The 12,217-nt window shown below is 34.8% G+C and overlaps 1 protein-coding gene across 6 annotated transcripts in view; it reads right to left on the bottom strand.

Annotated features, from left to right (window-relative positions):
- LEMD3 (LEM domain containing 3) overlaps positions 1–12,217 on the bottom strand; it is an 81,913-nt gene that overhangs the window by 22,374 nt on the left and 47,322 nt on the right. For all 6 annotated transcript variants that reach the window (XM_082351234.1, XM_082351232.1, XM_082351233.1 and 3 more), the window contains exons 5-9: positions 6,651–6,730; positions 6,419–6,564; positions 5,367–5,468; positions 5,156–5,258; positions 4,306–4,484 (exon numbers count right to left, since the gene is read on the bottom strand). In XM_082351234.1, coding sequence (XP_082207360.1) covers positions 4,306–4,484; positions 5,156–5,258; positions 5,367–5,468; positions 6,419–6,564; positions 6,651–6,730 — 610 coding nt within the window. The remainder of the gene's footprint in view (positions 1–4,305; positions 4,485–5,155; positions 5,259–5,366; positions 5,469–6,418; positions 6,565–6,650; positions 6,731–12,217) is intronic.

The following is a 12,217-nucleotide window of genomic DNA, read 5'->3' as shown; positions in this document are numbered from 1 at the left end:
AGAAGGGCAAAAGGTTTGAAAAGAGGGGAAGAAATCTAAAATTGTTATTGAGTAGAGTAGGTAAGTGAAGTGACTAGTAAAAAATGGTAAGAATAAGAAAGGCAGGTAGTACTGAAGACCTAATTGAGGTTGATTAGTTATAAAGGTACCAGTATGCCAAGTTGCATGATTTTCTCCTGCTATGCTCAGCCATTTGCATATAGACAGGCACAGATAAACAGTTTCATCCTTGGTTGGAATATACCAGGGTAAGATGAAGGACAAGTGATGACTTAAGGGTACTAGCAAGAGTGATTGAAAAGATGGATTCATGAAAACTAAGATGCACAGGAAAAGAAGTTAAGATAGGAGAAATGCTGAAGAACTGGAGAAAGTAGGTGCATTGAAGAATCAGATTCTGGAGTTCCCAAATACATAAAGCAGGAAAGTTGATAGGATGAGTTTATGATAAAGACCAGAGCGTATCAATTAAAGATTTCAGAACTGTCAGTGATAAGAAATATCTGGAGCATAAACGTCCGAACAGTGCCTGATACGGGGTGGAGGAACGGTCACTAGACATGAAAAATCTTTGCCAAATCTCAGATCAAGAAGGTTTGTGAACATCTAGTACCTTCCGAACTTCTCTACCAGTGTACAGATTCTGTTCTTAGATGACCTTTTAGCTTCAGACAATCTGACTTCCTTGAAATTCCAATAATGGCCTGGGCCAGCAGGGCATGAACCAGAGAAAACAGAAGCATTCATACCACCTTATCCTAGCCTAGACCCAAGTTTCCACAAAATAACAGACCTGGGAGAAATTATCCTTGGCCAACTCTAGTCAGAAAGTAGTCCAAAAGATCAAATTGATTTTTAAGATATAAGCTTTATCTCCCTAACTAAACCCTAATTACCATGGCCATGTAAAGATACAGTAGTTATTGAATGATACATTTCAAATACCTCAGGAACTACGTTTGGGTCCTTCAAATGAATGTTGTTTATACCAAACACTACATTTGTCAGAAGCATAAATAATTCTCTGGCTCCCCAGCAAACTGGTACTTTAAAATAACTTTAGGGGCTTCCCTGGTGGCGCACTGGTTAAGAATCCGCCTGCCAGTGCAGGGGACACGGGTTAGAGCCCTGATCCGGGAAGATCCCACATGCCACAGAGCAACTAAGCCCGTGCACCACAACTACTGAGCCTGCGCTCTAAAGCTCGCGAGCCAGAACTACTGAGCCCGTGTGCCACAACTACTAAAGCCTGCACGCCTAAAGCCTGTGCTCCGCGGCAAGAGAAGCCACCGCAGTGAGAAGCCCGCGCACCGCAACAAGGAGTAGCCCCCCGCTCGCCACAACTAGAGAAAGCTCGCGTGCAGCAACGAAGACCCAACGCAGCCAAAAATAAAATTAAATTAAAATTTTTAAAAATAAAAATAAATTAATTAATTAAATAAAATACCTTTAGAGATACTAATGTTATATTATCACTGAATTTATATTTAACTACTCTTTAGAAATTGAACTAAAAATTCAGTAAGGCTGATTATTTAACAGTTACTTGGGAAAAGTATCATTAAATGACGACAGCTTGTAGTGGTAGTGAACTCAAAAGACTACTGTAATTACCAACCCTCCAGATATGTACCATTTATTTATTTGGCCATGCCATGCTGCTATGGGATCTCAGTTCCCTGACCAGGGATTGAAATCCAGTGAAAGCTCGGAATCCTAACCACTAGGCCACCAGGGAACTCCCCAGACATGTACCTTTTAAACCACTGCATTTATGAGGGGAGAAACATTAAGCTTGTTAGTAAGTTAAACTATCTGTTCACATAAAAAACCATCAGAACCCTCTAGTATACGCCCATTTTTATACAGTACAACATTTGTGCTCAGATATATTCAAATGAAAGCAAAACTTATTTTATGTATTAATCATTTTAAAAAGCTAGGTCAGAGTCATTTAGTTACATTTAAATAGACTATATATTTAATAGCATAAAAATGTAAGTAATATTAAAACTAAATTCTCTCTGTATTAGAGCTATATGTTCTTAAATGAGGCAAAAAAATGTATAACTATCATTAAGAAAATTCCAACAACTTCTCATTATCAGCTTTTTGTAACAATTCTTCTTATGATGAAATTCTTAAAAGAGCTCAAGTCTCTCTTGCTATAAATCTAAAGACTTCCATTTTATCACCACAACCATCCAAAAATTGAATTGATATACTTCAAGTAAATAGTTACCAAGTGTTCTATCTCAGGATTTTCTGCCTTCAGGCTAAAATTATCTCAGCCATTACACCTTTTTTTCTATTTGCTAAGTAGCAGGTGTCTTACTTTACTCTCAATTCCTTTCTAGGTCCAGGAACCCCTAATCACTGTAACTGTTTATCAAAGACTGTCAAGAAAAGAGATTAAATTTACAATTCTTTACATGGCCCATTTAGAAATACACAAATTAAGGTAGCTCAGTACTTGGCATATAGTTTCCAAACATTTAATACACTGAAACCTGGATAAAACACTTAAAACTTAAAAAGTAGCTGGAGGGCTTCCCTGGTGGCGTAGTGGTTGAGAATCCGCCTGCCAATGCAGGGCACACGGGTTTGAGCCCTGATCCGGGAAGATCCCACATGCCATGGAGCAACTAAGCCCGTGCACCACAACTATTGAGCCTGCGTGCTACAACTACTGAAACCTGCACACCTAGAGCCCGTGCTCCGCAACAAGAGAAGCCACTGCAATGAGAAGCCCGTGCACCACAACGAAGAGTAGTCCCCACTTGACACAACTAGAGAAAGCCCGCACGCAGCAACGAAGACCCAATGCAGCCGAAAATAAATGAATGAATAAATAAGTAAATAAATTAAAAAATAAAACTATAAAACTTCTAAAAAATACATTTAAAAAAAGTAGCTGGAGATTTTAAAAATATTGTATTAATTCAGGTTGAGTTTTAACTACCACTATAACTGACCTAAAGTTGTATTCTATCATTTTTGCACAGTCTTTTCCTAGCTAAAGATAATGATAAAGTGAAAATAACAGTCTGAGGTTTTAAATCCTAGAGATTATAAAGTGTCCAATTTAACACACTTAAATAAATCATACCACTACTAATTTTTAAGAACAACATGGATTATCTAGTTGAAAATTGCCTTTGGCTTCATCTTGAAAATCTCACTTATTTTAAATATCTTATTTTAAAATAAGACAACTATAATGATAAAAAAAAATTCATATGAACAAAAACAATGGCCTAGAACTTCAGATGCATACATGAGCACCAACTGTTAGCTCTATGATGAAATTAGGCTGAGACTCCACATGCATCATTATAAGGCACTAAGGTAATCAGATCTGACTGACAGCCTATGGTTTCACAGGACCCTTCTGCATGTACCCTAAAGCACATAGTTTATGGTTTAGTGTCATTTTGGCAACATAAAAACTTTATTTTTATGCCACGATTATAGAACCTATTACTCAAGCTCTTTGAAAGTGAAAATCAATTACAGAAAATCAGGAAGAGATTGGATTTTATTTCAATTTCAAAACAATTAACCTACCTTTCCCATGTAGTCTATGTTTAGCAAGCATTGATAAATATGCTTTTTATCCAACAAGATTAAAAGAAACTCAACTCATTACTAGTTCTGAAATACAAATTAAACTAGCCATGAGATTTCTTTTTGTAAATAACCATTAAGATACAAAAAATTCAAATGAGGTAACAGTTATCACTTTGGGTACATAAGGCAACCAAACACCAAACCCTCTTATAAACTTATAAATATCTGTTTTTGCAACTATGCAAGCATTAAGAAAAATATGGAACGATACCCACAAAAGCTACTTGGCATGGGATATGCAGGTGGAAGACTCTTAATGAAAAAGAGAAAGGCAAGCAAAAATTGAAAAAAGAGCAGTTAAAAGTTATGATTCCACTTACACGTTTTAAATATAGAACAAATTACATGTGTCTTATTTGCACAAAAAATCAGGGAAAAAGAATGCAGTTAGATCTTTAATATACTAAGTTGCTTTGGTAAGTGAAAGAGGAAAAAAAATCAAAGTAATGTATCTAGAATTCTATCACAGTGAAGACAAACCATGTTGTTTATATTAGCAAGGAGAAAAGTGGGAGGACATGTAAGAAGCTAACACTGATTCCTTCTATGGGATGGAACTGGAAGGGAGCTCTGCCTTCATACATCTTTCAGCTGTACTATTTTACTTTAAACACGTAAGACTTTTATATTTGAAAAAATTACATTTATATTTGTTTGTTGTCTAAAAATACATACCTTGACCTTGCCACACTTTAGAAGGTATTACTAATATTTTGTCACAGGATGCAGAAGGCTGGATCCACCGCCAAACTAGAAAATCTGCACCACCTATTCTTCGTGTTTCCGTGCGAACTCTAGACTCATTAGCAGCAAGGAAGTCAACAGCTCTATCCCAGACTTTCCTCATTTTTCTCCTATCATTTGAAGGAAAATGACAACTTTACTATCATCTTGGCTTGTCATCTTTTTCAAATATTAGTCATTGAAGGTAGTGGTTACTCTTAACACGGGCTGTTCTTATCACTGCTTATGGAGGAGTTTTTTCCAAAAAGATTTAGATGACTGAACCTCACCTCAGATTGACTATATTTGGAACAATGCACTGGTATCCCCCCCCCCCCCACCCCTCCACAAAAGCTCCACTGGTGATTCTGATGTGTTGCTAGGGTAAGAATGTTGCTTTAGAATGTGACATCATCTTTTATTTTCAAGATGTTATTGCTTAATTCTTTTATTTAAAAAGCTTCATTAACAACAAAAGGAAGTATTCTAAAACATTATTAATAAAACATCTCTGGCTATTCTCTGTCTCTGTTTCCTTATCAAGACAGAATTAAAGGAAATAAGGTAGAGACTGACAACAAAGAATCAAAAGTGTATATTTTGAAATCCAGTTGTCTATTATGCCACTCAAAATCAGGAAGATAATAGATGAAAATTTAGAAAAGAGTTTAAAGTACGAAAATAAAGCCTGTACAATAAAACAGGTCTAGCTGAGAAGGGTCACAACTCTCAGTGTAATTTTCATGACTGCAGAAGATACCAACATTCTGATTTACTTCAACTCATAATGTGTTGAACACACCTGTCGTGAGGCTGTATTAAGGAATTTCGCACATGGGGAATAGGCATGTATGGCTGTAAATCTTTATTTTCCTGGCAAGCTTCATTATGACTTCGTAAAACATCTGAAAGTAAATCAAACAAATTTACAAATGAAGCAATCACTGGACATCATGTCGTTTATCACATAATGACTATCCTAGAAGTAGTTTAGATTTTTACAAATACTATACCTATAATCTTTACCACCATATCATACATCTGCCTTGTTTCTTCTTCCTCTTTTGTCCAGCGATATTTCATGTAACGCAGAACAACGCAAACCATCACTACACCTGCAATATTTATATATTGTGTTTTTAAAACAGTGGTCAATGGCATTCAATAATATTCACTGCAACTTGAAGTTATTTTGTCAGTTGTTAAATGTGGTATCAACAAAATAAAGCAAAAAAAAGCCATTTTGACAGTTTCTACAGTGACTATTTTAACTGCCATAATGGGATAATGGAATAAGTCTTCAAGACAGTGGTCTGAATTACCTATATGATCAAATTACACAGAAAAATTTAATATTAAACATTTCCCAGAGTGCCACTTAATATCTCCAGAAAAACCATTTCTTCATGACGCTGACAACTGAACATTTAAATTCTATTATTTTTTTTGAAAACAAAGTAACGTAACTATGTTTCACCAACTTTTTTCTTTCAGCACTAAGCTATGAGAAAAGTGAGTCAGTCTTATGAGACTGTAAACAAACTACCTCTAACTTTAAGTAACCTGAATTATTTTTACAGGACTTGGGCAGAAAAAAGAAAAAAAATGAGTATCTCCCAAACTCCTATTATGAATCAAAATAGTCACATAAAATCTAGGAATCTGAATGAAAATTTTAATTCATTTAATGGTATTTTTTTAATTAAAAATAATTTTAATGAAGTTAATTTCTAATATAGTATTTTAAAAATAAGCTTAATTTTTGTATCTTCCTGTTCTATTTCCTAAAGTAGATTTCTATCTATGCACTAAATTTGCTTTTTCTGTGACATTCACATGACAAAGTTTGATTCCCACCTCTCCTCACAGCACTGTTTTCTAAACCCTTAGATTGATACGGACATTATAGAAACCCTCAATATTATTATACCTTACTGAAGACTTCTGGATGTGATTTATAATGACAACTATCACAGAAGTATATTCTCAACCCTGGCATTTGGTGAAATACAGACACAAAAATTCTAGACTACAATGTATCTGCTTTCTCATCCTCACAACTTACCTAAGCATAACAACAATAACCTGTGGGTGACAGTAATAAAAGCACGTCGAAAACGACACCAGAAGGACATCTGTGGTCTTGTGGATTGTAAAAACTGTACATCAACTATATCTGTCAATTCTTCCTCAGGGCCATAACCAACACACCTATTTAAAAATAATTAAGGGAGAGTTTAGAGTCAAAATCACTTCTTAGACTACAAAATGGACAAAGTGGAAACCAAATCCTTTACCTTATTCCAACATCTTTTCCATTTTCAAAAATCCACTGCAATGAGATGTTAAATATATCTTCATATTCAGGATCTAAATCCTAATAAGAAAAATAGAGAAAATAACTAACTATTCTTAATAATTCACATCCACTTGTTATGGGTAAGCTGTCTTATAAATAACATACTTTATATAACACTTTAAACTATATAACATAATAAAAATGTATTATTCATTACAGAAAAATGAAAGGAGAAAAAAGAAAAAAGTCACCATTTCCCCACCACCCTAAGATAACCACTGAACATTCTGCTATGTTTTCTTTTCATTTTTTTATTTACAGATTTAAAAAAAAAAATTTTCTTTTCAAGTATCATTGTGATTAAGAGTAAATTAGTCCCCCCCCCCTTTTTAATGGAACACTATCTGTAGATGAACAAATGACAAATTATTCAGACTTGGATGTTTAACAGCCGTTTTCTCAACAAGTGAATGAAGTTAAATTAAGCCCATCAACTCCAGAAAAACAACTGGTTGTGTTATCAATGATAAAATTCCAGCTTTCAAGTGAAAAGTAGAATTTCAAAAAATGCGCATCCCTTACTATGAGCCTAACAACTTCACAATACTTGAAAACCTTTGCAATGAGACTATGCTGTGATATTAACAAATATGACTTTTGAGCATGGCATAATAAAATTTGTTAACATTTGGAAGATCTGCATAACCAGTGAACCAATATTTTCCAAATGAACAATCATGAGCTATAAAATCTTGCATGGGTAAAAGATCCATTCTAACTGCAAAACAGACCAAAGGGCTTTAGTATGAAAAGTATGAGTACGAAAAGTTCGCTGACATAGTTTTAAATTCTACATTGCCGCTAATCTTTAAGAAACTACTACTTGTAGAGTTTTGGTGTTGAAGAATATCTACAATTATCGGAATAGAGAATTAAAATACTTTTCCCTGTTTTGACTACGTATCTGTGTGAGGCTAGATTTTCTTGAGGTACTTCAACCAAAACAGCATCATGATGGATTAAATGAAGAAGCAGATATGAGAAGTCGGTTATTCTTAATTAAGATAGACATTAAAGAGATTTGCAAAAATATAAAACAATGCCACTTCTCACTAAATGTTTTTATTTTGGAAAATATAGTTATTTTTCATAAAAATACAGTATTTATGTTAACGTAATAAATTCATTATTCTTATTTTAAATGAATAAGTAAATTTTTAAATGTTGTCTTAACTTTAACATGGCAAATATATATCTAAGTATAAATAAATACATATCTAGCCCACAAACAGATGTCATTTAGAATCATCAGTAATTTTAGGAGTGCAAAAAGTTTAAGAATTGCTGAGCATAAGTGGATTATATATTTTTTAAATCAAAATATTAAAAACAAAAGTGGTATTACATTACATATACTGTTTTTCTACTTGCTTTTTTCACAGAATGAGGTGGCATGAATGTCAATGTCAGTACACATGGAACAACCTCAATTTTTTCCAGCAAGATAATATTCCATTGTGTGGTTATTTTACACTAATCACCCCCTTATTAATGAACATGAAGTGTTTCCAATTTTAGTATACCAAATAATACTGTAAATAAACATCCTTGAAAATTCTTTCATTCAAAATATTTATTGAGGGCTCACTATGTGGCAGGTACTGTTCTAGGACCTAGAGATGTAGCGCTAAACAAAAAGCCGAAATTCCCTGTGCTCATGGAGCTTGCATTCTATTCAAAAAGTATGTCTTGGGCTTCCCTGGTGGCGCAGTGGTTGAGAATCTGCCTGCTAATGCAGGGGACACGGGTTCGAGCCCTGGTCTGGGAAGATTCCACATGCCGTGGAGCAACTAAGCCCGTGAGCCACAACTACTGAGCCTGTGCATCTGGAGCCTATGCTCCGCAACAAGAGAGGCTGCGATAGTGAGAGGCCCGCGCACCGCGATGAAGAGTGGCCCCCGCTTGCCACAACTAGAGAAAGCCCTCGCACAGAAACGAAGACCCAACACAGACAAAAAGTAAAAAAATAAAATAAATAAATTAAAAAAAAAAAAAGCATCAGCCTCAAATCCAACACATTCCTTTAAAAAAAAAAAAAGTATGTCTTCATGTACTTTTGGAAGTGCAAAAAATGAATTTCTAAAAGTAGAAATAAGAAATCACTTTTTAAAATCCCTTAAAAATGTTTATAAGTAATAGCTATTGAATTCTAACAACATATTCTTCAACAGCTTTGGAAATTACAAGGTTCTCATTTGATCAGTTTACTTCCTAATATGAAACTGGCAGTTATTTTAATATATCAAATTTGAAAGTATAGTAAAGAATTTTATGAAGCAGAACTAATCTTGCTAGGCATCATTACTTATGTGTAACTACTACCAGGATTTTCAGATGCTGAAGATAACTATAGGCTATCTGTTACTTTTTTAAGTGTGATAATTTTGGCAATATTTATAAATATCAAAAAATTGCAGCCAATGTTAGTATTTAACTATTGAGAAATGGTTTATATGTGAGATCACTTCAGTGGGATATTATGAATTTAGAAATGATCATGATGAGAGCTAAATAGCTATATGCTTTAAAAAGTAAAATACAACATTCAAGTTATTTATAACTATAAAAGATATATACTCATTTGAGTAAGAACTAGAAAATAACGAAGAAAAAGTGAATTTTGTTTAATATTGCCCCAAGATGTTATGCGACTATACAAAACAATTTCAGGCAATTACTGTTTTAATTGTTATAAAATTAGAAATCACTTTGTATATAACTAAAAATCAAACAGAATGCACATTCACATACTCTAAAATTAGAGCAGATTCAAGCTTTGATAAAGGAACACCAACAGAACATACTTCTGGTTACACTGCATGGATCAGGATTAGATAAAGCACAAGTTATACAGGATTTTGAAAATCCATAAAGCAATATTAATATGGGTTATTAATATGGGAGCTGAAGACCTTGCGTTGATTCCTCTTTGTAATGTATTGGTTTTTAAAAATGATTTTGTACTCATTTAGTTCCTTTCAAAGACTTTATCTTTCAAAGACAAAGACATGAAGCACCCTTGAAAGACGTGGATATTTTAAAAAAATCAATGAAATACATACATTGTATTTAACCTGTATTTACATATATGCTCTTCAGTTTGTATTAATACCGTATGCAGATTATGACATGTTTGCATTATTACACAGAACTTAGAAGGCTAGACTATAAACATATGTCAAACAATGTAAAAACAAATAAATTTCCAAGTTTACTAGTTATATAATTTAAATATAAAAATTTTAGGAAGCTAAAAACATTATAAACAGCATTACTACCCTCATTAATTATCCTTAAAAATGTACATAATGGTTCAAATTAACAAGGACACCTACTCTAATAAGTTAAGTATGTGGAGGAACAAAGAGCTTAACACTTCTAGTTATAAAATACTAAGGATAGAAAAGGGCATCCGTTGTTATTTTCCCATTTTCTGTTTTCCTTTCCTATGTTAATACCCCTGGATATCCAATGACTACCTGGAATACAATAGAATCATGGACTGTTCCTTTATGAATACAGATTTTCAAAAAACAAATGATAATTTATTTAAAACTTCATTAAAGATTAAAAGGGTGTTGAGTTCTTAAATAAGCTATTACTTCCACAAGTATTCTACATAGTACTTAGACTTCTACAGTATCATAAAATGGAATTTTTATAGACATAGAAGTTGAATTTTTTTCTGGCTTATGCTAATTAAATAGCTCATGCTAACACTGTAGCATACACAGCATCTACCTGATCTTAAGAGTCTGAAGTGTTTTACTGTTCACTTTTTGGAGCTACCTGGAAAGCTGTAAGGCAGGGGTAGGCCAACTTTTTTGTAAAGGGCCAGAGAGTAAATATTTTAAGCTTTGCAGCAGTATACACTTCTGGTCTCTGTCACTTTTTTTTTTTTAAGCAACCTTTAAAAATGTTGTTAAAAACACAGCTAGCAGGCCATACCAAAAAATGGCTCATAGGCTGCAGTTTGCCAGCCCTTGAGGTAAGGCATTCCTGTATCATAAAACACCCATTTTCTAATAACTGATGACAAAACTCAGGAGGAAACTAAGTTTTTAATTTTTAAAGCAGGTCTAATATTAACATAATTGCTTATTACTAGTTACTTATAGGCAATAGTTCTAACACACTGCTGATTGCTTCATAGAAATCTTTCTAAATTCAAAGCATGTTTTCCCAAATCTTTAACAAATCTATTTTAATACACTATATGTGTACACATACACACACACCCATGATTCCCAATTACAATTTACTTATTTTCAAAATAACTAGCCAAAAATGTGTATTTAAAAACCTGTATCAGGGCTTCCCTGGTGGCGCAGTGGTTGAGAATCTGCCTGCCAATGCAGGGAACACGGGTTCGAGCCCTGGTCTGGGAAGATCCCACATGCCACGGAGCAACTGGGCCCGTGAGCCACAATTACTGAGCCTGCGCGTCTGGAGCCTGTGCTCCGCAACAAGAGAGGCCGCGATAATGAGAGGCCCGCGCACCGCGATGAAGAGAGGCCCCCACTCGCCGCAACTAGAGAAAGCCCTCGCACAGAAACGAAAGACCCAACACAACCATAAATTAAAAAAAAAAAAAAAGGCCTCTTTAAAAAACAAACAAACAAAAAAAACAAACCTGTATCAGATGCTTCAAACTTGGATTACAAAGTACAAAAATAATACTGTTTCATGCAAAAGATTCCGTTCATTAAATAAAGCAACAGGGCTTCCCTGGTGGCGCAGTGGTTGAGAATCTGCCTGCTAATGCAGGGAACACGGGTTCGAGCCCTGGTCTGGGAAGATCCCACATGCCACGGAGCAACTGGGCCCGTGAGCCACAACTACTGAGCTTGCGCGTCTGGAGCCTGTGCCCCGCAACGGGAGGGGCCGCGATAGTGAAAGGCCCGCGCACTGCGATGAAGAGCGGTCCCCGCACCGCGATGAAGAGTGGTCCCCGCACCGCGATGAAGAGTGGCCCCCGCTTGCCGCAACTAGAGAAGGCCCTCGCACGAACCGAAGACCCAACACAGCCAAAAATAAATAAATAAATAAATAAAGTAGCTATAAAATTAAAAAAAAAAAAAAAATTCCCACCCGTACACATTCATGTGTATAGTTTAAAAAAAAAAAAAAAAAAAAAAAGCAACAAAACATTTGTAAGGAGGGAAAATGATACTAGTACAGGGAGAAGTCAAGCAAAGATTAAAAATCTATTGGATATAGTTCACAAATGGATAATTTACATGGTAATAATAGCTACGTGGCTTTCTAGTTAGTGAATATTCTGCCTAATTGTGAGATGATATATGCCATACATTAGGTGCTACCTTTAAATTAAGTAAAATACGACACACAGAAATCAATAGTGAGTATGACTTAATTCTTGATGATTCAGTGGAAACTTGATCTTTCACCTGCAAGAATAATGGAAAGAACATGGTCCTTAGGATCAAAGAGGCCTGGAATCAGATCATGACTCCACTACTGAATAGCTATGTGTATAACCTT

Source organism: Balaenoptera borealis (genome assembly GCF_965194805.1).
Source record: "Balaenoptera borealis genome assembly, chromosome: 13".
Taxonomy (NCBI): Eukaryota; Metazoa; Chordata; class Mammalia; order Artiodactyla; family Balaenopteridae; genus Balaenoptera; species Balaenoptera borealis.
Note: the sequence above shows the minus strand (reverse complement) of the source record. Positions and strands in the feature narration are given on the sequence as shown.